The sequence below is a fragment of the Desmodus rotundus genome, chromosome 4 (assembly GCF_022682495.2).
Source record: "Desmodus rotundus isolate HL8 chromosome 4, HLdesRot8A.1, whole genome shotgun sequence".
NCBI classification, from domain to species: domain Eukaryota; kingdom Metazoa; phylum Chordata; class Mammalia; order Chiroptera; family Phyllostomidae; genus Desmodus; species Desmodus rotundus.
In genome coordinates this window covers 116,903,937-116,928,116 of record NC_071390.1, presented here as the reverse complement: position 1 = coordinate 116,928,116, position 24,180 = coordinate 116,903,937, and the positions used below count along the sequence as shown (strand labels likewise).

Below are 24,180 nucleotides of genomic sequence, written 5' to 3'. Positions count from 1 at the left end.
ACCGTTTTCCACAGTGGCTGCCCCAGTCTGCATTCCTACCAACAGCTCCCCAGGGTCCCCTTTCCTCCACATCCACACCAGCACTTGTTTGTTGACAGAAGTAAAAAAAGAAGAAGCTCTCACCCTTTGCAACAGCATGGATGGACCTGGAGAAAATTATGCTAAGTGAATTAAGCCAATCAGTGAAAGACAAATACCACACGATCTCACTTATATGTGGAATCTAATGAACACAATAAACTAATGAACGAAATAGTAACAGAAGCTTAGATACATGGAGCAGACTGACAGCTGTCGGAAAGGATGCTGGGGGCACGGGGTGAAAGATGGTGAGGGATTAACCAAAGAACGTGTGCGCACAACCCCTGGACACACACAGCAGTTTGGGGATTGGCTGGGGGTGAAGAGAAGAGGGGAAAGAGGAAAAGTGAGCAAGAACAACGGTAACAGTATAAACAATAAAAATAAAATTAAAAAAAATTACTAGTGTTGAGAGACAATCCTCTGTAGAACTCTCATTTCTGTGTGTCTTTTTAGCAAAGACACTGACGGTCTACATTCTGCACTATCTTTTCAAGGACGTTGGTACAGCTTTGAGAGATATAGTGTCACCCCAGAGCAGGGGGCAGATTTGTTTGCCGTCCAATACAAAAAAGAACATCTCCCTCCAAGGCAAAGGTTGGCAGGTTTGCTGGAAGTCCCTTATACAGGAGCACCCAGTTCCTCAGCTGGGATGTAAACCCACTGCACGTACGGCATCCATCCAGGCCTACCTGCGCGGTCCCCACAGGCTTTGGGACATGAGGAACAGGTGTAAAACTCATGCTGCCTGCTTGCAGTAATAACTTTTGTTTCTGACCCAGGAGTCTCTTGTGTTCTGTTTGCACTCATGAACCGGTGGCGGGCTAACCTGCCAGGTTGGGAGTAGGGCAAAAGTCTCACACTGCTCACAGTTCCTCAGAATTTGGGCAGCAAGAATAGGCTGCTGACAGGATAGGCTACCTGGAAGAGAAAGGATGAGGTTAGCGGGTATGAGAAGGTGGCATGGGAAGTAGTGAATGCCTTCGCCCAAGTGTGAGGGGGAGGAAATAGGGATCCCCAACTGTCCTACTTGTTAATGAATACTTAGAGGTTGAGCAATGAGAGGCGGGATTAAAAGGAGCTGTCTGAATGGCTTTCTCCTCCGTATGTGGGATAAGAAAAGGGTATCATCGTGATAATTGGACAGTAAGCCCGAAGGCCCCTGTCAAAAGATAATTTAACAACAGCTACTGAGTCAGGGGGTCTCCAAAGCTGATGTAAATGGTGTCAGCAGGAAGGATACAGAGTTTTGGCTTTGCTGAGTCTGGGCCACCATCAGCCACTTACAATTGAAAGTCAATGCAAAGGTTTGCCCACTGAGGAGGAGGAGCTGCCTGTCTCCCTCTGCGTTCTCCTCTATCCCCTTCCTTCTCTTTCCTGAACTCAACAAAATCCTGATACTTTAAGGAACCAAGTGACAGGGTCAAGTTCTTTCTGTCCCCAAGGAAGACTGAAGGCCATGCACACCCTGTATGAATATACTAACTTAGGGAAAGAGGGGGGACTCAACTTCCTATGGTTCCCAAGGATCTAGGCACCTAGTCACTATCCTCCGTGGTCTGATGATGGGATTTGGACAAGGTTCTGAGTGGGGGAACGAAGTTAATATGGCCTTATGAGGAGGCCTTTTGGACTAATCCAATGCAGCATTGTTGCTCATACATCTGAATGAGGCATAGGAATTGCAGTATTAGATGCTTACACCCCATCCTGTGTCAGAGGGGACTATCCCAATCAGGGAGGGGCTGAAAGTAGAGGGACAGACAGACTCTCTGCCGTTTGTCACTAGTGAGTGAGCCAGGATTCAGTGTGTGTGACTCGACCCTCTGACTTCAAGGTTTTCACCCTACAGATGAGGATCTGTTGGTTGGCAAGCCAGAAACGTCTGTCTCAAAACTCCTGACCATCACACTTACAGCAGCAGCAGGGGTGGCTGTTAAAACCCCAGCAAAATTCAGTGTCCTGCTTGCCAACTAAAGTTTCTTGGAACTATGTGGGCAGATTCACAAGACTCAATTCCTCCGGCACCCCAGGAAAAAGTGCTGTATCTCTGGGACCCCACCACCCAAAAAGAGGTTCAGCTCCTTACTGGACTTTTGGGAACTGGAGACAGTACACACCTCACTTGGGCATTCAGTTTGGTCCTTGATATCAGCTAATCCACAAATCAGCATTCTCTGAGCAGGGCCCAAACCAGTAGCAGTGAATGTTCTCTTTGTCTCCTACAATGAGCCTGTACTGCAGCCGGCCAAAAATCATATGGTCTGTTGGAGTCAAGAAACTGCAGCGGCTGGCATTTTGACTGCTGTATCTGTCCGCCCCGTCCACGTGCTACGGAAACAGAAAAACTCACGTGGGCATGGCCTCTTTTGAGCTGTTTTGCTATGCTTGGTGCCATCAAGGGCAGCTCCTGAACATGGACTCTGCCTTGCACATGTAGAAACACAAACACCAGCACATGCTTTTAAAAACTTGATTGAGCCCTGGCTGGTGTGGCTCAGTGGAATGCGTGCTGACATGTGAACCCAAAAGGTTGCTGGTTCGATTTCTGGTCAGGGCCCAGGCCTGGTTATGGGCCAGGTCCCCAGTTGCGGGCATGCGAGAGGCAACCGATTGATGATTCTTTCCCTTTCTCCTTCTCTTCCTTTCTCTCTCTCCAAAAATAAACAATAATAATAAATAAATAAAATTTTAAAAAGATTGGCTTTAGACTACATCCTGGATGTCCAACACCCAGTGCTACCCTTGACAGTTACAACTGGCTGGCTGGGAACCGAGAAGTCATGATTGAAGTTAGTACTGCTGGTTGGCCTCTTCCTGCTATTTGGAATCCTACTGATATTAGCCTTAACTACTGCTATATGAAACAAGTTGAACAGGTTTGGTCCCAGCATCTGTTGATCGGATTAAGCAGGGTGGCCAACTTATGAAAACTCAATCTGGCTGAGAATGTTGTAAGGTCAAAGGGTCGATTATCCTTGAGAAAGACAACGTTGAGTCTCCCTGTGTATTTGTGTTGCGGGTATGCCGAGAGTGCAAGACCCTGATCAATCTTTACCCAGGTTATTTCTCAGCCTTGTGTTGCAGCGAGCAGCCTTGAGGGATAAGGCAGTGCCTTCTTCTGGAACGGAGAGTGGGCTTACTGGGTGCTTGCTGTAGCAGAGGCAGATTCCCTGAGCTCAGTGCTCCTGGTTGTGACATGAACGTCTGCATGCATACTCATCTGGGGGCCCCCATATTGTCCCCGTGGGGTTTGGGAGATTAGGATGACCCGATGCAAACATGCTGATGCTGCTACTGTGCCACGAGAAATCAAGAGCTTTGTCTCTGACCCTGCAGTCTCACATCTTCTGCCAGTGTATAGGAAACAGTTAAGAAGTGACTAGTACCAGGAATGAATACTGGCCACAACTAGATGGAATAACTGGAAGGCAGAGATGGTTCATGCTATAATAGGAGGGAAGGAAGTTACATGGATACAGATATGCTGTTAATAGATCCAAAGGTTGAGGAACTTCTTATTGGTCCATTTTCTCAGTGAAAAAATAAACAAGCTGAGAATGAGGAGGGAGGATAGAAGGCCTGAGTAAAGAGCAGGTGTGAAATGCTTGGGGAGAAGGTGCACAATAGTTGGGGAAGGTCTGAGTAGAGAAGGTGTGAAATACGTGGGGAGAGGTTAAAATGTATTAGGACTGTCACAGTGCTGTGGACACTTGATTTTCAGGGCTATACATTTTAAGTGAAAAGACGCAGCATGGTTGGCTCCCCCGCCCCCCATCCAAGTTCATTCAGCTGTTCAGGTGCAGATGCAGAGTAGGTGAAGTAGTTGGGGAACAAGATTTGAGTGTTCAGTTCAGAGGGACAAGATTATTCAGGGTACATGCAAGGAAGGTGATGTCTCTGCCAGATGAAGAGGAAAGGGAGAGTGAGGGAATTACAGGCAAGGGATAGGTGATGCAAACAACTGGAGATCCTGGCAGTCCAGAATTGTTGGAGTAGGCATTAATATACAGTGTGCCTTAGAAAGAGGGGTGAGTAGGATGCTAGAAGTTGAGCTATTGGAGGTAACTATAAGATTTAGAACCTTGTTTTCATTCTTGAGTCATGAAATCGCTTTGGTGGATCAGTTTCTCATTTGGCATTTTAAATCCTTGCTACACATTAGAATCATCTAGAGAGAAAACAACAACAGCCCACACCTAACTCCCAGAGTATCTGATTTATTTGGATGATGTAGATTTCAGAAATCAGTTTTTCATTAAATTTGTCTGGGTAACTCCAATGTGCAGGCCTGGTCAATAACCATTGTTCCAAGAAAATACTGACATAAAAAGACTGATACAATTAATGGTAGAAAGTCAGTGTACCAGGTACTAAATTATTCTAAGAATTGGAAGGGGTAATGAGATCATATGTGTGATAAATTGTACAGGTGAGGGAGCCAGTGGCACAGTGGATAGTAATTGTAGTTCTTAACAAAAAGCATTTGCAAGAGAGAAAAATGTGAACGCACAAACCTGTTTAACCATTTTGTAAATGAATTTCAAAGAGAAACTATAACTTAATTTCTTATATTTTGAACTGATTGAAAATAAATGGAAGTCAGTAAAAAAACAAAACAAAACTGCCTGGCACCTAAGTTCGGAGAATTCCCCGTATCTCACCATGATAAAGCTCGATTTGAATAAACTACTTAATTTTACAATTAGCAAATACTGCCAAAATTACTTAAAAACTAGTTGTAAAAAAGAGAAAATAAATTAACTGGAATGTCTACTGGAAAATCTATGTCAATCTCCATAATTTAAAACAAATTAAAAACATCTACAAATGTTCAGAACATTCAGTGTTTTGAGATAAAACTAATTTTAGGAAACTGGAGTATCATGGTTGGAAAAGCAACATTTATGGCAAGGAATACACTTTTAATTACAGAAAACATTAAAAATAAAATACATCTAACAAAACATGTATAGCTGTTGCTTTGGGGGAAAAGGTGGCAAAATATTTTTATTTCATTCACATATATTTATTAAGAGATTTTCCACTAGACACTGCAAACAGTCCATTTTTCTTGTATGTTGCTATAATACATGGATTCACACAAAGGAGATGGAATAGGTAAAATTACAAAGATGGTGGTAAAGTAAGGCACATCGCACCCAATACACATGGAATTATTGCGAAGGGTGTAACTCAGACATGTAAGGCAGAGCAGTTTAGAAAGAGAGCACCGCCCACCTCCAGGTGCATACAAATGCACGCACACACTCCACTTTAGTAAACCACAAGAGGAAACAAAATGTATCATAAATAATTGGCCTCCCACTTTCTATGTTAAAAAAGTTTTTTTCTTCAATCATAATGAAATTTATTAGAGAAAAGGATTTTCCTTAAATGCATATAGTTCAAACACGATTAGCTTTTGTATCCAACTTTCTATTTTATACTGCTGTTCTTTTATTAATATATGCATATATCTATATTCTTTAAAATTAAAACTTTAAAATTTAATTGTAAAAAGCTGTTTTCTACTTAATATGCTATAGTTCAGTGCTTACATACCATTCTGGAAGGCTGATTAAATTATAACATATGAGTTTAGAAACAAAAATCTAATGTTATTGAATGTATACTGGAATTTTAGCAAGATATTTTACTGTATTTGCCACGTATACTTTACATTATGAAATTTTAGATTAATACAGTGAAGAATTTTATTTACTGTAAAAAGTCCCAAATTTCCGTTCTATGGTTTTACAAAGTTCTGAACACAGCTTTAGTTTGATTTTGATAACGTTTGGATTTTGTGAAGAGTCCACATGACGGCGAAATAATGTTGTGTTTAACATATGAATGTGTCTTTCCCATCCTCACAGTTCTAGTTGGCAGTAACAAATTGTGTACAGTAATCGTTATTTTATCAAGACCTCTGCTATTGTAGGAATAGACCTGAATATATTCCCCTCAATGATAGGCAGCAAATTGGCAAGTAATTAAGTGACATTTAGAAGAAAAAAGTTAAGCATGACATCAAAGGTGATAATCCTTTGGGCATGTGTTAAAGTTATGGGTTATAAACACATGAAAACTAATAACACTTTAAAACAAGTACTATAAGAATATTTATATACAAATATCATAGCTCATTAAGAAAAAGATTATTAAAGCATAATGTGAACAATACATTATATTATTTCACAGTATAAACACAGTTTGAAGAGTAATTTAAGTCAGGAATAATAAAAATACCGACATAACATCAGTTAGCACTATTAATACATATTTTGTTCTGTCATATGTATGAAAATATACATAGATATAGCTCTTTTACACCAATTTTTTAACATAAATATTCACTGATTTAAATAAAAGTTGACAGAGGTAGAATTTGTATCAATGTTCATGATTTTCAGGAACTTCAAATATATCATTACTGTTCTGTCCTCTAACAAGTCCGTACAGCCACTCACTGAAAGTCGTCCTTCTGAAAAAGAGGGGAGGGGAAAGGTGGGTTAGGAGAAAAATGAACAACCAAGTTACTCAGTACAGCATGGAAAGCTGAAATGCAGTAATGTTTTCATTGAAATTGCAGTCTCTAATAAAGCCTCTGCTTACAATTAAGTTATATTTAAGGATTAAGAAGCACTGTTATTCCCTTCAAACCACCACAGTACATCAGAACACACGAGGACTGAAAGAATGACATGTGGTAACAGACCGGAATAAGGGCACGTTAACTGAGAAAAACCACTCAGAAAAAGGGGCAACATGATGTCTAGGTTAAATAAAATTGTATACAAGTACTGGAAATTATGTTGTCTGAGTCTTAGAATGTTATAGAAAGCAAATATTTTCCAAAAGATTTTCACCTTATGTGCTATCTAATCATCCTCCCAATTAAAACACACATATTAAAATGTGAAAAATCCCATATTGGAAACGTTGGAAAGTAATTACATTTTCTATACTGAGGAAGACATACTTAAGAGGATGTTATAAGACATGTTTTCTAATACTGATGTAAAACATTATTGATAAGAGAAAAAAATTGGAAACAAGCTATATGTCCCATAAGAGGAGAATGATAAATAAATCCCAAAATATCCATGTGATAAACCATTAGGTCACTGTTTTAAAATGGCATTTTTGAAAATGCTTTTAATGATATCCATAAATCCTCACACCAATATCGGGAGGCGGGGAGGAACCACAAAGAACAAAACAGAACAAAAAAACAGGACAAAAACTATCTTGAGTACAATCTCTGTTAGAATTATGTCTGTCTGTCTAGGCATGTGTGCATATGTTAACTGCAGATTAAATACGAAAAGGAAGTGTATCAACATGCTCATTTCTGTTTTCTCCGGGCTGTAGGATTAAAAGAGATTTTGATTTGTATATCCATGTTAGCAGCAGCATTTTCGTAACGGCAACCCGAGTGTCCATCGACTGATGAGCAGAGGCACAGAATGCGGTGTGTACACACAACGGCATATTATTTAACCTTCAGAAGAAAGGGAGATCTGAGAGAAGCTCCCCCATGGGTGAACCCTGGAAACATTATGCTAAGTACCATAAGCCCGTCACAAAGGACAAACACTGTCGGATTCATTTATGTGAGGTGCACAGGGGAGGCAAATTCACACAAACTGTAACGGTGCTGGTCCGGGGCTGGGGCGAGGGGAGAATGGGGAGTTAGCAGTTACTGAGTACAGGGTTTCAGCCGGAGAAGATAAAGTTCTGAGGTTGGATAATGAAAATCATTTGTGCACAACAATGTAAACATACTAACTGCCAGAGAAATTTACACTTAAAAATGGTTAAAATGATAAATTTAATGTTATGTGTATTTTCCATATAAAAATGTAAAGAAATTGATTTTGATTTATACTTATTTATACTTTTGTATTTTGTTTTTCTCAGTGAGCATGTATTAGATACAATAATCAAAAAAGTAAAAACCAAATTGGTTATATATTTTAACCATTATAGACACTGTAAATAGGAGCTGATATGACTATGTCATATTCATTTTTGAGTACTTATGGGGAAATTCCTTAAAATTGGTTTTGGTGACAATATTTAGAAAATAGGAATGAAAATGGGTCCCAATTAACAACATTATTAGGATACTCTGGGATTTGTTAATGGTTGTAGAAGTGTCTAATTCACCCCTACCATGATGTCTACAATAAAAAAATAAAAAACAACAAGTGTTGACAAGAAGTGAAAAACCGCAGCCCTTGCACCGCTGAGGGAAATGTGAAATGGTGCAGCTGTGTGGAAAAAGCTTGTCAGGTGCTCAAGAAGTTAAACACAGAATTTTCCCATGACCCGTATGACACCAATTTCCATACGACATCGATGTTCTCGGCAGCATTACTCACAATAGTTAAGCAGTGACAACAATCCAAATGTCGTGTAAGCACACAACGGAATATTCTCCAGGCATAAAAAGGAGTGAAATTCTAAGACACGCTATGACACAGATTGAACCTTGAAAGCATTATCTGAAGTGAAATAAGGCAGACACAAAAGGGCAAATACTGTATATTTCACTTACACGAAAACCTAAATAGGCACATTCGTAGGGACAGAAAAGTACAGTAGAGGTTACCAGGGGCTGGGGAAGTGAGGGCTGAAGATCTCTGGCTTCATAGACGCAGAGTTTCTGTTTGGGATGATGAGTAAGTTTTGGAAATAGTGGTGATGGCTGCACAACACAGAATTTCAGGCCACTGAGTTTTCACTTAAAAATAGTTAAGATGGCAAAGTTCATGTTGTATGTATGTTATTGCAATTAAAAAATGTTTTCTAATTCATCACATCTTTAGAGATTGCTGGAATCCACTAAGTGCGGTATCAGTGATTCTTAAAATGTAGCCTGGGGATCCCCGGAAGTCCCCGGGACTCTTTCACGGGATCTTCACTCATTACTTCACAGGAGCACTGCTGACCTTCCCACAGGCTCCGGGACGTGACAGGCCAGGCAGTCAATATTTTAGATTGGTGCGCCACCGGGTCTCTGTCACAACTACTTAATTCTGCCACTGTAGAAAAGCAGGCACGCACGTTCCGTATCCAATGGGTGTGGCTATGCCCCAATAAAGCTTAATTTACAGAAACAGGGAGGAGGGCGACTTGTCCCACAGGCCCCAACTTCCACCCCTGATGTGAAACGCAGCTGTGGATCAGGCATGAGCAAATGTTTGTCACAACTGTTACGCAGCTTTATAACAAGAAATGGAACCTCCACCTAATCACATTCAAATTAATGCAGCAGGTAGAAGGTGTGAGGACACAGTGATTGCAGCCTGCACTGAGAAGTGGCCCTCAAAGTGAAGAGGAAAGTAAACGTTTTACTCAAACAAACAAACGCAAAAGCGAAAGCACAGCAATCAGAAATCGTTTAAACACAGGCCCTTCAAATACCAATAAGCCCTGGGGGCATCTGTATGTTAAAGCAGAGCACATAACTAATGTTATTCGGAGGATTCTGAGGCATTGAGGAAATGCTTAATTATCTCCTATGTACTTCTATGAAAAGAAGAAAAAAAATGTGTATTTTTTTGAAAAACTGACTTTACTATTTCTGTGAATGAGCCTGCATTTGTCACAGTCACCTACCTCTCAAACCCTGGGTCTGACATGCTTCTTTCCCATTTGTTCCTATCTGCACTGAGTGGGCACATTCTTTGACGTCCTCAGTCTCACGTGTCCTAGCACTCTGGAAAACTGTCCTGCCGTACCCACTCAAGCTCAACCACGTGTGTCCCATGACCTGACAATTTCACTCGGAAGTATATACCCAAAAGAAACGCACACTTCTGTTCACCAGCACACGGTACTAGAATGACCACAGCTCTCTGTCACAGCCTGGGCTAGAAACACCAGCGTCCATCAGCGACAGCACGAGTAAACGGACTGTGGTAAGTTCCTGGAATGGAATGCAATGCAGCAACAAGACTGAGCAATCTACAAATGCACACAATAGTGGGATGAATCTCACAAACGTACTGTTGAAGCCAAGAAGCCAGAAATGTATCATTTCATTTTTAAAATGTCCAAAGAGAGGCCAAAAAAAATGTATGCTTTTAATAGTCAGGACGGTTACTTTTAGAGCAGGGCTTCCGACCGGGAGGGAGCCCCAATGAGATGTTTGGTTTCTTGATCTTAGTACAGGTTGTGCAGGAGTTGTGCCCAGTTTGCAAAAATTCACGGAGCTGTGTATCACGACACGACGCTTTCCTGTGTGTGTAATCCCTTTTTAAAGTCTGCCCTGGCCAGGCCGCTCGGTTTTCAGAGCGTGGTCCTGCCAGGCCAACGTTACGTGTTTGACCCCCATCAGGGCACAAACAACAATCAACCAACAAACGTATGGACAAGTAAAACAACAAATTGAGACTTCTGTGTCTCTCTCTAAAATCAATTAAAAAAAAAATCTGCCCTAGCTTTCAATATTATTATACTGATCGTGAGCTGATTATACTGTTCATTTCTTATCTCTTTCTGGTCTCCCTGCCTCCAGTTTCTACCCTCCTCAATAAAACCCAAATACAATTTTGAAGTTAATCTGCCAAGAACAGTTCTTTTATCTTAATCCCTCCCTTGCATGCATCCTATACACAGGAAGACCTTCGAAGGCTCACCCTGACTTACGGAATAGTAAGTCTATAATCTCTAATTTAGTCTCGCATCAAATAATTGCAAATATCCCACTTGACCTTCCACGCCTGTATCCCTCATTATTCCCCAACAACCTGCCATTCCAACCAGATTCAGTCTATTGTGTCACATACATTCCTGTCTGTCTTTGCCCACAATTTTATCATCTATTATTTGTACCTGGAACCTGGCACTTCATGAACTGTTTCTCTGTGATGTCTCACATTGTCATGGAGGTTTTACAATCATATATACCCATGTAACCATTACCACCAAATAGAACATTCCATCATTCCCACCAAAGGTGGTCAGAACGTTCCCCTGACCACTTCTGCACACAATCTCCCTGTCTCCCCCGAATGCTACTTCTTGGTGTTTTTTAACCACAGATTCATTTTGCTTGACCATGGTGTTACATACATACCTTTCTTACAAATGTCAGTTCATGTGTTCAGGAGAATGTAAAGGAGACTTCAGAGTAGAGCTAAGGGGTGGCGTGGGAAGACCATGTCGACGCATCTCTTGGATGGCTCGTTCTCTGTCAAGTAAGATCAAATAAGGGATTATACCAAAAAGGGTTACAAAAAAATAAGGCACTGTTATTGTTAATTAAATAATTTCTACTCAATTTCTATTTCTACTACATTTAAATCCCATGTCCTTTCAGGATTTTTAAGTAGTAAATAAGAAAGACTATACGAAAGGAATTGTACAATATTATAAAAGACTGTTCAAAGTCCCTCTGAATACAGATTTCCAAAGTTGTATGGTTCCCCCTCTACCCCTTCCTTTCCCACCTCTTCTTGCATATAAATCTAGACCTCTTCCTTCTTCCTGCCTCAAAACTCCCACATGTCAGAAGTAAGGTAACCCATTCTCTCTGTTATGCTGTCCTTCCCTGTGTCTGTGTCTGCCCCACGAAGCATGGGGACTGCATTGCCACCTCCTTTGGGAGCTATGCATCCAGGGCCTCTGGCCAAGACTTTTTCTGTCTCGAGTTCTTCAGTGTCCAAGATTTCTACCTAGTTGGGGGGTTCGCAATCTCACTCTTTTCCACTATTATTCCCCTAAAGAAGCTTTTATAGATATTCCACCCCACCCCCAAATTATCTCCACACTCCATGAATTTTAACACATAGGTACATTGTTTACACACTGTGGCCCTTTGGAGGGATATCAAATATTGTAATACCCAAGGGCATTTGCTACTCCAAGAACCAATTTTGTCCCATGGGGTGGCAATATTGTCCTTTTAAGAATGCACGATCTAGTAGGATGGTAAGAAGGAAAGACTTGGTCATGGAGGTCAAGGTTTTTGGGGACTGGGTTAAGGAAAAAGGAGAGAAATTAAGGGGGTCTATAACCTCAGGCAATAGAGAGCTTGACTTGGGAGCCCTGAATTGAAAGAATTTAAGTTATCATTAAGAAATGGAAATCATTGTATATGTACAGTTTAACATTTTAAGAATCTAGGCCTTCCAAATTACAAGATAAAAAACACACCTTTCATGACACTAATTCAATCTCAGGCTTCATTTCTTACTAAATCATAAATATTGAATTCCTAGCAAATTCTGTCTATACCTCGAACAGCACATCACTGATGCCAATGGATAAGAATGAGAATTCAAAAATTGACCTAGTAATGCTATTTGAACATTATTTGAGAATTAAATTTCAGAAATGTTGTTATCTATGGCATGAATATAATAGGAAAAAGTAATGGAAGAAAAGAAACCCAACAGGTGATTTGCAAATTAAGACTTTTGATTTTGATGTTAAAACAGGTGTTATTCCTGGCTGTAACACTGGGGATTAAAATTTTTAACATAATGAAGGATATGAACTAAAATTTAAGTCAGTATGAAAATTACTAAGGTGTACCCTGTCCAGTGTGGCTCAGTTGGTTGGGCCCTGGACTGCAAATTGAAGGGTCGCTGGTTCAATTCCCAGTCAAGGTACATGCCTGTGTTGTACATTCGGGCCTTAGTTGGGGTGCCTACAAGAGGCAGCCAACTGATGTTTCTCTCCCTCTCTTCCCCCCTCCCTCCCCTCTGTCTAAAAGTAAACAAGTAAAATCTTTTAAAAAATTACTAAGGTGTACAGAATACATTGTAGAGGTTAGGAGAATAGGCTTTAAAATTACACAGACCTGCCTGAGTTTCATTCTTGACTCTGCTATTTACTATTTGTGTGACCCAGTCTCCTATGATATAGGCATAATAATAAATTGTTTTGGACTCTCGTGGAATCCTCACTAGCTTGTTCATTTGCTAACTATATCCTCTGAAATAATGCCCTAACTTTGCCTCGAGAAACGCAATGAGAAACATTCAAATAATACTTGCTACTTTATTTACTGTAGGTAAATTATCTTCCACAACACTTGCTGCCTTTTTAAGAAGAATTACTGAAGAAATTTATTTTAAGTATTAATGCTAAAGACAAATTTGCTATTTGTAAGCCACATTAAATACTTTTTAGACTGCGATAGGAAATCAATAAAAACACTGTCTAATGCTAAACATTTTTCTTACCGTTCATATCTTTCTGTGGCAATCTGCCTTTTCAGGGCGTCGTGATCTGTTTGTAGTTGTACCACTGTAGCCCGAAGCATGGTGTTCTCCCGGCTCTGACTAGTTCTTAAAAACAAAATTTAAAAGTCAAAGAAATAAATAACGAATGTTTTGTTTTATAGAGTTAAGTGCTATAGATTTTTGTTTTTGTTATTAATAAATATAAAGGAGATAATACATAAGGGGGGAAAAAAAGAGAAGGTCCAGCCTTTCAACTGTAATTCTCTAAACTTCTGGAGCTTCTATCACAAAGTTTGCTTTTTCGTGCATGCCACTTATTTAGTAAACATTTGCGGAGCCTGCAGCATGCACTAGGCACAGTAGCAATGCTGGGGATACAACTCTGCGTAAGACATGGATTGTAACATCTAGCTGTAAAGTATCTTCACTGGCTCTCTCTTGACTCTTGCCTCGGAAACAAATATTTCTAACTCTTTTTAAAAATGTATTATTCCAGCCCCGGCTGAGTGGCACCGTTGGCTGGAATGTCGTCCCGTACACCAAAAGGTCGCGGGTTCCATCCCCGGTCAGGGCACGTCCCAGGTTGGGGAGCACATGGGAGGCAACTGACCAATGTCTCTCTCTCACATTGATGGCTCTCTCTCTCTCCTGCCCCCTCTTCTCTCTAAAATCAACTAAAAAAACAAATATCCTTGTGTGAGGACTTAAACAAAAAACAAAAAAAAGGTTAATTATTCCATTTGTGCTGTCTACTCGGGTTTCCCCTCTTCTTCCAACAAATGTGCCTAAAACCTCTCCATTCTAAAAAGATACCATCATCAATCTCCTAAAAGTAATCAATACGCATGAGGGTCAAATTGCATAGCTTTTTTGAAATCTTTTTCCTAACCCACAGCATGAGACACTGCCAACATTCCCGTGTTAAATGCTCTCTCCTTGCCCGGCTCCGCTCTTCCTTGCTCAAATGTAGGCATTTTTCCAAAGTTCACTCACTGACTTCCATGGGAGCCACCTCTGTGGTGAGGACGTACAAACCTACATCCCCAAACGTGATGTCTCTTCTGAACTAAGCCCCTAAACTTCTGAAAGCAGCAGCCACATGAGTAAAATATTTTGGTTTTTATTACGCTTCATATACCCATTACCCTCTCCCTCCAAAAGTTGAAAAAATATTTTTTATGGTTCCACCAGTGTTTTTTAATCATTTGTTTTAGCTACAAACCTACAAAAAATTTACTCATATTAAAAAGTATTTCTGAGAAGCTGTTTTCCTCACGTGGATTTATGACACTTACAATTTGCTTTCTGAAAGGGTTAACTTCTCTTTAAGTAGCTGAATTTCTGTATCCTTCTCGTGGGAGTTCAAATGAGAATGAAATTCTTTATCCCTATTTGTAGCCAACAATGATTCAAGGTTTTTAATTGTATGTCTCTCACTCGACAGTTGTTTTTTTAACAGCTCTGATTCTGATTTTACGTTTTCTAATTCCACCACAACCTGCAGGAAAAACAAAGTAAGATTGCTTCAGTACAATTTCAGACTTACTCTGAAAAATTATCTGCAGGGCTGTGAACACAGACATCAGTTCCTTCATTTTGGGTATTGGCTAAAGATTTTTGAACCATTGTTTTAAGTATAAGAAAAACATCTTATTTTCAAAATCATCTTTGCTAGTTTACTAGGGCTTATTTGGCTGTGAGGTCTACTCCAACCCTCAAATGGTTTTCTCTAGCACTATGTGGTCAGGAGAGGGCCATCACCATACAATTTTAAAATTGGCCGCCCTATCAGCAGGAGGCCCCTCTGCTCTATTAAATCTGTGTCCTCTGACGACAGAGTCAAGCTGGTATCCGAGCTTCTCAGTACCTGAAAACAAATGTGCCAAGTGAGCAAGACCTAAAAACTCTGACATTTGAAAACACACACTGTGTTGTTTAAAGTAATGCTTCAGTCTGGGAACGAGAAGTTCCAGCTAACCAGACTTTTAGAGATTAAAATTCCTTGAGATTTTTATTAGGAAAAATATTCCACTTAAGAAGCAGTGAAATGCTCATTATTCCATTTAAGTCTCACTTTTAAACAGAGACAGAATGTATTGGGATATGCCCCTCTTCTATGATGAGAAGACTAATGTTCTCCTAAATACCCATCTACTCTAAAATAGCACCTAATTTCATCACGTGTTTACCAGAGAAATCCTGGCAAAGAATCTAGTAGTCAAATTTAGTTCCCCAAATCCTGCAGTCTAAAGCAGTTCCTCCAGCCTGATTAGTGTGGATTAGATGGTTGGGGGATGTCCCGCAGAGTGAAAGGACACTGGTTCGGTCCCTGTCAGGGCGCGGGCCTGCGTTGCTGTTCAGTCCCGGTAGGGGTGCATGTGAGAGACAATCAATCCATGTGTCTCTCTCACATCAATGTTTCCCTCTCTTTCCTTCTCCCTCTCTTACCCTCTCTCTAAAAATAAATAAGAAACGACTCCAAAGAGGAACAAATGTATTGGGTAACAAATGATAAAGATAATTAGAGTAGGGCCTAATAAAACCATGTGTTACGACGGAAACTTGTGCTTACCCTCTCTAATTCAAGGCTTTTAGCATTCAGTTGCTGGGTCAGAATGTCTTTGCCTGAATCAAGCTTAATACAGAGTTCTCTAAGAGAGGACAGGTCACTGAATACTGCTGCTTTCTCATCCTCTTGGTGTCTCAGCTCTTCTTCTAATCTAGATACGGCTTTTGTCATTGACGAGATCTGAGATTCATAAGCATGATGTGCATTTATGTGCTGAAAATAAAAACAGAAACAGGTGAAAGTTAAAGTAACCCAATAATTTTAAAGGCTTGGATCTGTGCAGCTACAACCTCACTCTTTAAAAACATAGGCCAATGTTTGCATATTTTAAGATACTCTAAAGAAGTTGCCTGCTATTTAAAGATGGCATATTTCATGCTTAACAAAATAAACTCTGTATAATTATTCATCATGGTACTAAGTACTTCCTGTTATATATTAAGAAGACATAAAAATAAAAATTATTGTTATAGGGTATTGTGAATATGAGATCTTTGAAGTTATATTAAATTTTACTTTCTTTGTTATAATAATGCCTTTTCAAGAAGTAACACATATACAGGGTGGGGCAAAAGTAAGTTTACAGTTGTTCATATGGAAAATAATACAATAATTAATAATAGTGCAAGAATAAGCTGTATTTCATGTACTCACAACTGTACACCTACTTCTGAATTTTAAAAATGGAGTTTGCTTGAAAACCAAATACCTAAAGTCATATTTAAATTTAATTTAATAATATACTACTTTGTAAGATATTAATAACTGAAATAATAAGCAAATTTTGAAATACTGATAGATATTTTTTCTTAGAAATACCCGCAATTTAAATTTCTTACAATTTAAATTTTCAGTGTTAAATACAAACTGACTTAAACTCTACTTCTAGAGTTTAGGAACAAGTCCATACTTAAAAACTAATTCAGAAGGACTCTACTGAAATGAATCAACATTAAAAATCAAATACTGTGTGTTCAGATTTAATAAATGTCAACAGCTGAAGAAAACTAAATTTTGGATTTTCCAAATATTAATGAATTAATAAAATGTTTCCTCCAAAAACCTCAATATAAATATGTAAATTAACTTCATGTACCATATAACAACATGAACAACGACAAAGAACAAGAGAACTAAAGGAAGTTTCTCCTGAGAACTCTCTTGAAGGTTGAAGAGCATGCCTTTAGTAATTATACTCTTAATAGAAAGCTTACAGAAATGGTGTGTTTGTTTCCTAGGACTACTGTAACAAATTACTGCAAATTATGCAGTATCCTAAAGCAATGGAAATGTATTCCCTCCTAATTCTGGAGGTTAGAAATCTAACATTTAGACGTCAACAGAGTTGGCTTTTTCTGGAGGTTCTGAGGGCAAATTCATTCTGTGCTTCTCCCCAACTCCAAGTGGCTGCTGACAGCCTTTGGAGCGCCTTGCCTTGCGGATGTATCGCTCGGATCTCTGCCTCCGTCTTCGCCTGGCATTCTCCCTTGTGCCTCCTTGTGTCCAGATTTCTTGTCTTATAAGGTAGTGATTTTTAACCTCTTTCATTTTGTGGCACACATAAACTACTACAATTCTGTGGCACACCAGAAAATATATTTTTTGCCAATTGGACAAATAAAAATAGGTATAATATCGATTCATTCATACCAGATGGCTATTGTTGTGTTGGCTGTTGTCATTTTTTTATTTGATAATCTAAGGGAAAAGAGATCAGTGCTCCTGACTAAATAGTTAGGTATTACAATGTTTTCAAAATTCTTGCAGCACCCAGTTCTCATAAATCCCTGTTATGAGAACGCAAGTCATTGGTTATGGCCTGCCCTAACCTAGTGTCACCTCATTTTAACCTGCTTATAACTGTAAAGACACTGTTTTCAGAAAAGATTATATTCATAGGTACTTGGGGTTAGGACTTAAACATATGTTTTGGGGGGCATAAGTCTACCTATTTAAAAAAACCAGAAAAATAACAAGTGGAGAAACTGAAATCCTTACATTGCTGGTGGGGATGTGAAATGGTGCAGTTCTTGTAGAAAACTGCGTAACACTGCCTCAGAAAATTAAACATAAAATAATCACGCGCTCCAGCAATTCCACTTCTAGGGTTACTCTACAGAAACCCAGGACTCGCAGGGCTACTGTGCACCCGTGTTCACAGCAGCGTCACTCTCAATGGTCAAAGGTGGAAACCACCAAATGTCCACTGACGAATGATGTGATTTCTACATACAATGAAGTATTATTCAGCCTTAAAAAGAAATGAAATTCTGACACACACTGTAACATTGAAAAACGTGAGGTTAAGTGAGTCTTACAGCCAAGTAAAATCAACCAGTCACAAAAACTCAAATATTGTATGATTCTACTTATAGGAGATACACAGAGTGGTCACATGCATAGAGAGAGGAAGCAGAACGGTGGCTGCTGGAAGCTGGGGGTGCGCAGAAAGAGCAGTTAGTGTTTGGTGGTAGAGTTCTGGTTGGGGAAGGTGAAACAGTTCTGGAGACAGATGGTGGTGACAGTTGCCCTATAACGTAAATGTAGCGACTGCCACAGAGCTGTACACGTACAAATGGATAAAATGGTAAATTTGATGTTGGGTATATTTTACTACATTAAAAAAAAGTAATGGGGCTCCTAAGCAAACAATCAGAATTAATGACGAAAGACTAGCATTAAACTTGATTTTATCAATGCTTAATTCTCATTTCAAATAAAGTACCTTTCAATGCTTTCATTAAATAAAGTCTTCACAAGCCAAACAAATGTGTTACCTCCTGAATTTCTTTTTCTAAGAGCTCCACTCTCTCACGAAGGTGTCTCCTCTCGGTGTCGATAGAAAGAAGTTCCAGTCGAACTGAGCTACTTTCTCCCTCAGCTTGATGGGCTTTGACCTCCCAGTCTTCAGCACGGTTATGAAGCATCTGAAATCTATCTAACAAATCTTGGTTTTCTTTTTCCTGGGTCAAGCATAATTAAATTGTTTCAAAATTAGTAACTCTCACTTTCTGGAATACCTAACGTCAGAAACACATACACACATACACACGTTGGGATTTTTGTTTCAATTTAGGAAGCATAAGCTATCTGTTCAGACACTAAACTAAAATGTGTGGGGAAAGACAAAGAGACAGTGGGCAAGGTCTCCGCTCTCACATGTCAATCATAGCGGAGGCAGAATAAAGAAATATAACATAGTAAAAAAAATCAGTCTTAAATCCAACCTAAACAATGTTATTTTACCTTAGCGGCCATTAAGCTCTCCCATCGTGACACCTCAGTTATGTAATTGTGAACTCTACTCTTCATTTCTTCTTTTTCTTGCACTGCTGCTTCCAATTCCAATGAGATTTCCTATAAATCAGAATATTGAAGACAAATCTAAAATGAACAGAGCACCTAATGAGTTCTATTTCTATTCGAATAGCTACTTTTGAATTTGGGGAACAAGAGAGAGTAGTATAAAAGGAAAACTGCTCCTAAGCATAGCACTTATTTTTCCTGGCTGATCTTGACTTTTTTTTAATCCTCACCAGAGGACATGCCCACCGATTTTAGAGAGAGTGGAAGGGAGGGAGAGAGAAAAACATTAATTGGTTGCCTTCTGAACGTGCCCCAACTGGGCACCAAACCCACAACCCAGGCACGTACCCCGATGGAGAATTGAACCCATGACCCTTCGGTTTTACAGGATGACACTCCAACCAACTGAGCCACACTGGCCAGGGCTGATCTTGACTTTTTAACCAAATGTTACCACACATTTTTCACAATAATCCTAACCATGTATCTGGCTCCAGGGTTGGCATTTTTAGAAATTCATATATCAGCAATATGCTTTATATAGGATAATGTTGAAAGTAATTAAAAAAAAACACAAAATATTTAAAATAGGAAAATTATTGGTTTTCTGGGTACCAGCACCAACAAAAGTAATACTTTTAAGTATTTGACATTTAAAATGTTCATTAACTGGCCCCGGCTGGGTGGCTCAGTGGGTCGGAATATCATCCCATACACCAAACAGATGCGGGTGTCATTTCTGCTCAGGGCACATACCTAGGTTGCAGGTTCCATCTTCGGCTGGGGCACAGATGGGAAGCAACTGATCAATGTTTCTCTCTCTCTCTCTCCCCCTTTCTCTCTCTCCAAAATCAATAAACATATCCTCAGGTGAGGAAGATTACATAAGTGTGTGTGTGTGCACGTGTGTGTGTGTGTGTGTATTCATTAATTTACTTATACCCCTAAGTAAATTAAGCCACTGGAAATAAGTACAGGTAATTAAAATCTACCATGTAATTAAAACAGGTAATCTACAGGTAATTAAAACACAGCAACTTTGCCCTGGAAGTGATGCTGAGGTCCTCATCCAGTAGGGTGACAACAATTTCTGCCACAAGGGATAAATACCGTGCTACCAGCTTTAGGAGGCCTTATAGCACAGGTGGCAAACACAAGGCCCACAGGCCAAATCTGGCCCTCCACCTTGTTTCATCTGGCCTGGAACCTTATTTCTACCAGGTGGCAGCACTGAACTCTTGCTTAACCATTAAGGAGTAGTTACATTCATACAGTCCTAAAATTACATTCGGCCCTTTGAAGACAACCTCGAGGCTGATGAGGTCCCCCGGTTAAAATGAGTTTGACACCCCTGCCTTACAGTAAAGACCAAAATGGTGAGGGGACCACAGCTGTATCCATTAGATACCCTATAATATACAGCAGCATTTTAAACTACATTTTTAAATACCTGTAAAAACACCATTATCCTTAAAGAATTATTTTTGTTGTTATTAAAATAAAAAAATATTTAGAGCTTAAGATTTAACAAAAAATAAACTGTAAAACTGTGTAATATAAAGCTATCAAAGTTTACACATTGTACTCATACCTGGTTTTCTCTTGCCATTGTAGCCAGATCATCCTGTAATCTTCTATTTTCCTTAAAAGATATTTCTTTAGCTCTTCCTTCTTCTTCAAGTTCTTTGCTAGTTGCATCAAGCTGGCGCCGGAGGCTGATTATCTCACGGTCCCGATTGTTCAGTGTTTCCTTTAGCTGGCTGTTACATGAATAATGTAACAATAGAAAAGTAAGCTTTTTGAAAAATTTAGCTCATTGAAAACTGTTAATGGACAACAGTGTGGTAATTGTGGGGGGAGGGAGGTGGGTAGAGGTGGAAGAGGGTATGGGGGAAGAAATGGTGATGGAAAATAAATAAATAAATAAAACTGTTGTACTCTGAATTAAGTATGCTAAGAATACAAGAAATTATAACTACTGCATTAAGACACTGATTAATTAGGTAAAGAAGACATTTTTAGCTCTCTACCAATCATTATGAGCAAATGAAGTCACAAACTAATTTTATTATTCCAAAAGTCTAGTAAAAACAGAAGACACTCAAGTGTTAGAAGATACATTTAGCAAATAACAGAATAATAACAGACCCTATTGGCAAATATTTGCTTAATATTTAAGTCCCCACTATGACATAAAATCAAAGGGTATACAGAATAAATATGAGCAGTGATTTTGTCTCGAAGTAGAGAGACTAGATATAAAATGTAAAATTTTGTTCGAGGTAGGTTTAGAGTAGAATCAATTTAAGACTGGCTACTACTAACGTAATCCAAATTTTAATAATTAGGGCCTGCATAGGGTAGTTACAGTAGAAACAAAGAGCAAGCAGGCATGTAAAAGCGTAGTTAATAAGGCCCAAGTGTTTAGATGTGGACGACAGAAGATGGCAGAAAGTTGAAGAGAGTAACACTTTCATGCAGAGGACTGAGAAAATAATGCTGTTACCGTTGGCAGAAATGGGAAAACTGAAAATGGAAATTAAACTATTGACAGATGATACTTAAATAAAGCTGTGTTCATGGAAAACTTCTGAAAAACGCTGGATGCCATTACAGTGATTACTTACTTCAGAGAAGATTCATACTCGGAGAACGTGATCTTCATCTGAGCGATAGCTTTCTCCTGTAGAAGTTAGAAATATACATGATGCGAAACAATTCACGTAGGAATGACTTAAGTTGAATTTACACAATCTAGCACATTCATGCAATTCAAATCCGATTATATAACTTATGCTATAAATGAAAGCTTCACATACTAGCCTGTTCCTACTCACTCTAAGAACTTACATTGTTCCCTTGAGTTTGCTGTAATCACATCTGATAACATTACATTTAAGAAACAGAACTTTTGAAGATCCAAATTATTGAGGTAAAATGAAATTAAAACATATTAGAAGACATAGCCTAGGTCTTAACTTGTACACAGGTAATAAGAACTGCATATTTGAAACAGAGAATGAAATTATCTTTTCTGTTCAGATGCTGGACAACTATATATAACAGTCACATACTTTATTAGCAAGGCTTTCTTGCAAGTTTGCAATCAGTTCTGTCTTCTCATCTACAGCTTCCTGAAGAAAGTCTTTTTCTTTATCAATAACACCAATGGTCTTTTTCATTACATGAGCCTCTTGATCCTGTGACGTCATCTTAAGGTGTAGTTTACCTATAAATGAGTAGAAATGTTTGTCAGCCAAAGTAAATTAGGGTTAGCAAAAACAAAACTTAAAAACACTGACCTATATTTTCCTCCAGTATTTTAATTTGTGCTTGGGCTGATTCAAGTTCACCTCTTTTTATGGACAGTCGGTGCTGATAATCATCAAGTGACTGCTGTAGCTGCTCATTTACTATCCTAAAGAATCAGTGGACAAAAACAAATGGTATTCTTTATCTCTGGTAGACATAATTTTTAAAAAGTGAGAGATCTCAAAAAATATTTTTCTTATTTTTAAAGTTTCTTTTATTTCTTATTTTAAAGCTCTTCCAGTATAATCAATGGTATATTATATATTATTTCTTGCCGTCCACCTTCCTTCTTCAAAACGTTTCATCTTCCTAAAAATAATACAGTATAAAAATCAAATTAATTGTGTGTTCCTTTCTAGAGGCTTCCTGGTAGTTTTAAAGCTCTTCTCAGTTTCCTAATATCAACCCTCTTTCTCCTAAAATCTATTTCCAACAGTGGAGGCAAAAAGAAAGTCCTTTTTTTACAGAGTGGCCTGGCACTCAAAGGATTATCCTTCAATCCTGACCATCCAGACCAGTGAGCTTTTAATTTTGCTTTCTTTTCTAAGTTTTTTGGTAGGTAATCAACTGGAGGTCATAGTAAACTGGGAAAGTAGGCATTAACTGTAGTGCAATAAGGATTTAAGACTAGATTGGTTTCAGGGAGCAAAAGAAAGAATGGACAGAGGAAATAAAGAGAATTTCAGAGTAATCTCTTACTGATTAGTAAAATTATTTTTCAGAAGTAACAAGAATTTGCTCTCCTGTCATCTAGAGACCTTGGAATGCTTTTAGCCCTGACCTATAAGTTCTTAACCCTGCCTTGCTGGAAAGACAAAGCTTTCACCCAGGCTACTTATTAAGAACTCCCACAGGTTTCCTTTAGGGCACAGGTGGCAAACGCAAGGCCCGCGGGCGCCTCCACCTTGTTTTATCCTGCCCCGCCTGTGCACCTTGTTTCCGCGAGGCTGATGTGGCCCCTGGTGAAAATGAGTTTCCCTGCTTTAGAGTTTGTCTGAGGATAAGATAGGGAAGAAGATACCCAGGGTGGCTTAGCTTAGAATCGCCTAATGGGGAGGAGCTTTGGACTCTGGAACCTCTACTAAGAGGGGACAGCTCCATGAAAATGGAGTTCTACTGGCAATACTAAGGTGTTCTGAAAGACAAAAGACATAACACTGGTTGCTCTAATAGCAAGTGAGGATGACTCAGGGGAGGGAGAGAAGTCAAGTTGAGGATGACTTCTTTAGAACTGCACAAACAGAATCCAGTCAGCAAGATTCTACATTCAAGAAATCTTACTTCATAAAATTATCTTTGAGTCCAGGTAACTGTATTCAAGCTGTTCTTAAAAGCCATAGCTATTGCTCCGAGGGACAAAACCATAGGAAGTATTCATTGTATTGATACTTTTTATATATTAGCTAATTTATTCCTAGAGCAGTTCTATAATTAGAACTATTATTTCAATTTTATAGAAACAAGTAACTAATAACTTGTCCAAGGTGACAAAGCAAAGAAAAAATGTAAATCCAGGCTAGTCAAACTTGATGTCGATGTTTTTCTACCACATTGCGTTGTCTTTCATGAAGAATACAGGGAGACCGACGCCCTTTATGTGGGAGGGAGAATGTCTGCCAATAAGCTATACAGAGTCCTTTTAAAAATCGAATGGCCCCAGAGTCCCAAGCAGTTGGCTGTGCTTGAAATCTTAAGTAGAAACGTAAA

The 24,180-nt window shown here is 39.1% G+C and overlaps 1 protein-coding gene across 3 annotated transcripts in view; it reads right to left on the bottom strand.

The window, feature by feature from the left end:
- Positions 1-4,636: 4,636 nt before the first annotated feature.
- CEP135 (centrosomal protein 135) overlaps positions 4,637-24,180 on the bottom strand; it is a 59,374-nt gene continuing 39,830 nt past the window's right edge. For 2 of the 3 annotated variants that reach the window (XM_053923136.1, XM_053923137.1), the window contains 11 exons: positions 22,464-22,579; positions 22,236-22,390; positions 21,789-21,844; positions 20,753-20,921; positions 19,102-19,212; positions 18,633-18,818; positions 15,859-16,068; positions 14,582-14,784; positions 13,287-13,391; positions 11,174-11,287; positions 4,637-6,568 (listed from right to left, as the gene is read on the bottom strand). In XM_053923136.1, coding sequence (XP_053779111.1) covers positions 11,188-11,287; positions 13,287-13,391; positions 14,582-14,784; positions 15,859-16,068; positions 18,633-18,818; positions 19,102-19,212; positions 20,753-20,921; positions 21,789-21,844; positions 22,236-22,390; positions 22,464-22,579 — 1,411 coding nt within the window. In that variant the 3' untranslated portion in view covers positions 4,637-6,568; positions 11,174-11,187. Of the gene's footprint in view, positions 6,569-11,173; positions 11,288-13,286; positions 13,392-14,581; positions 14,785-15,858; positions 16,069-18,632; positions 18,819-19,101; positions 19,213-20,752; positions 20,922-21,788; positions 21,845-22,235; positions 22,391-22,463; positions 22,580-24,180 lie in introns of those variants that run through there. The other variant, XM_053923138.2, reaches the window with a different exon arrangement.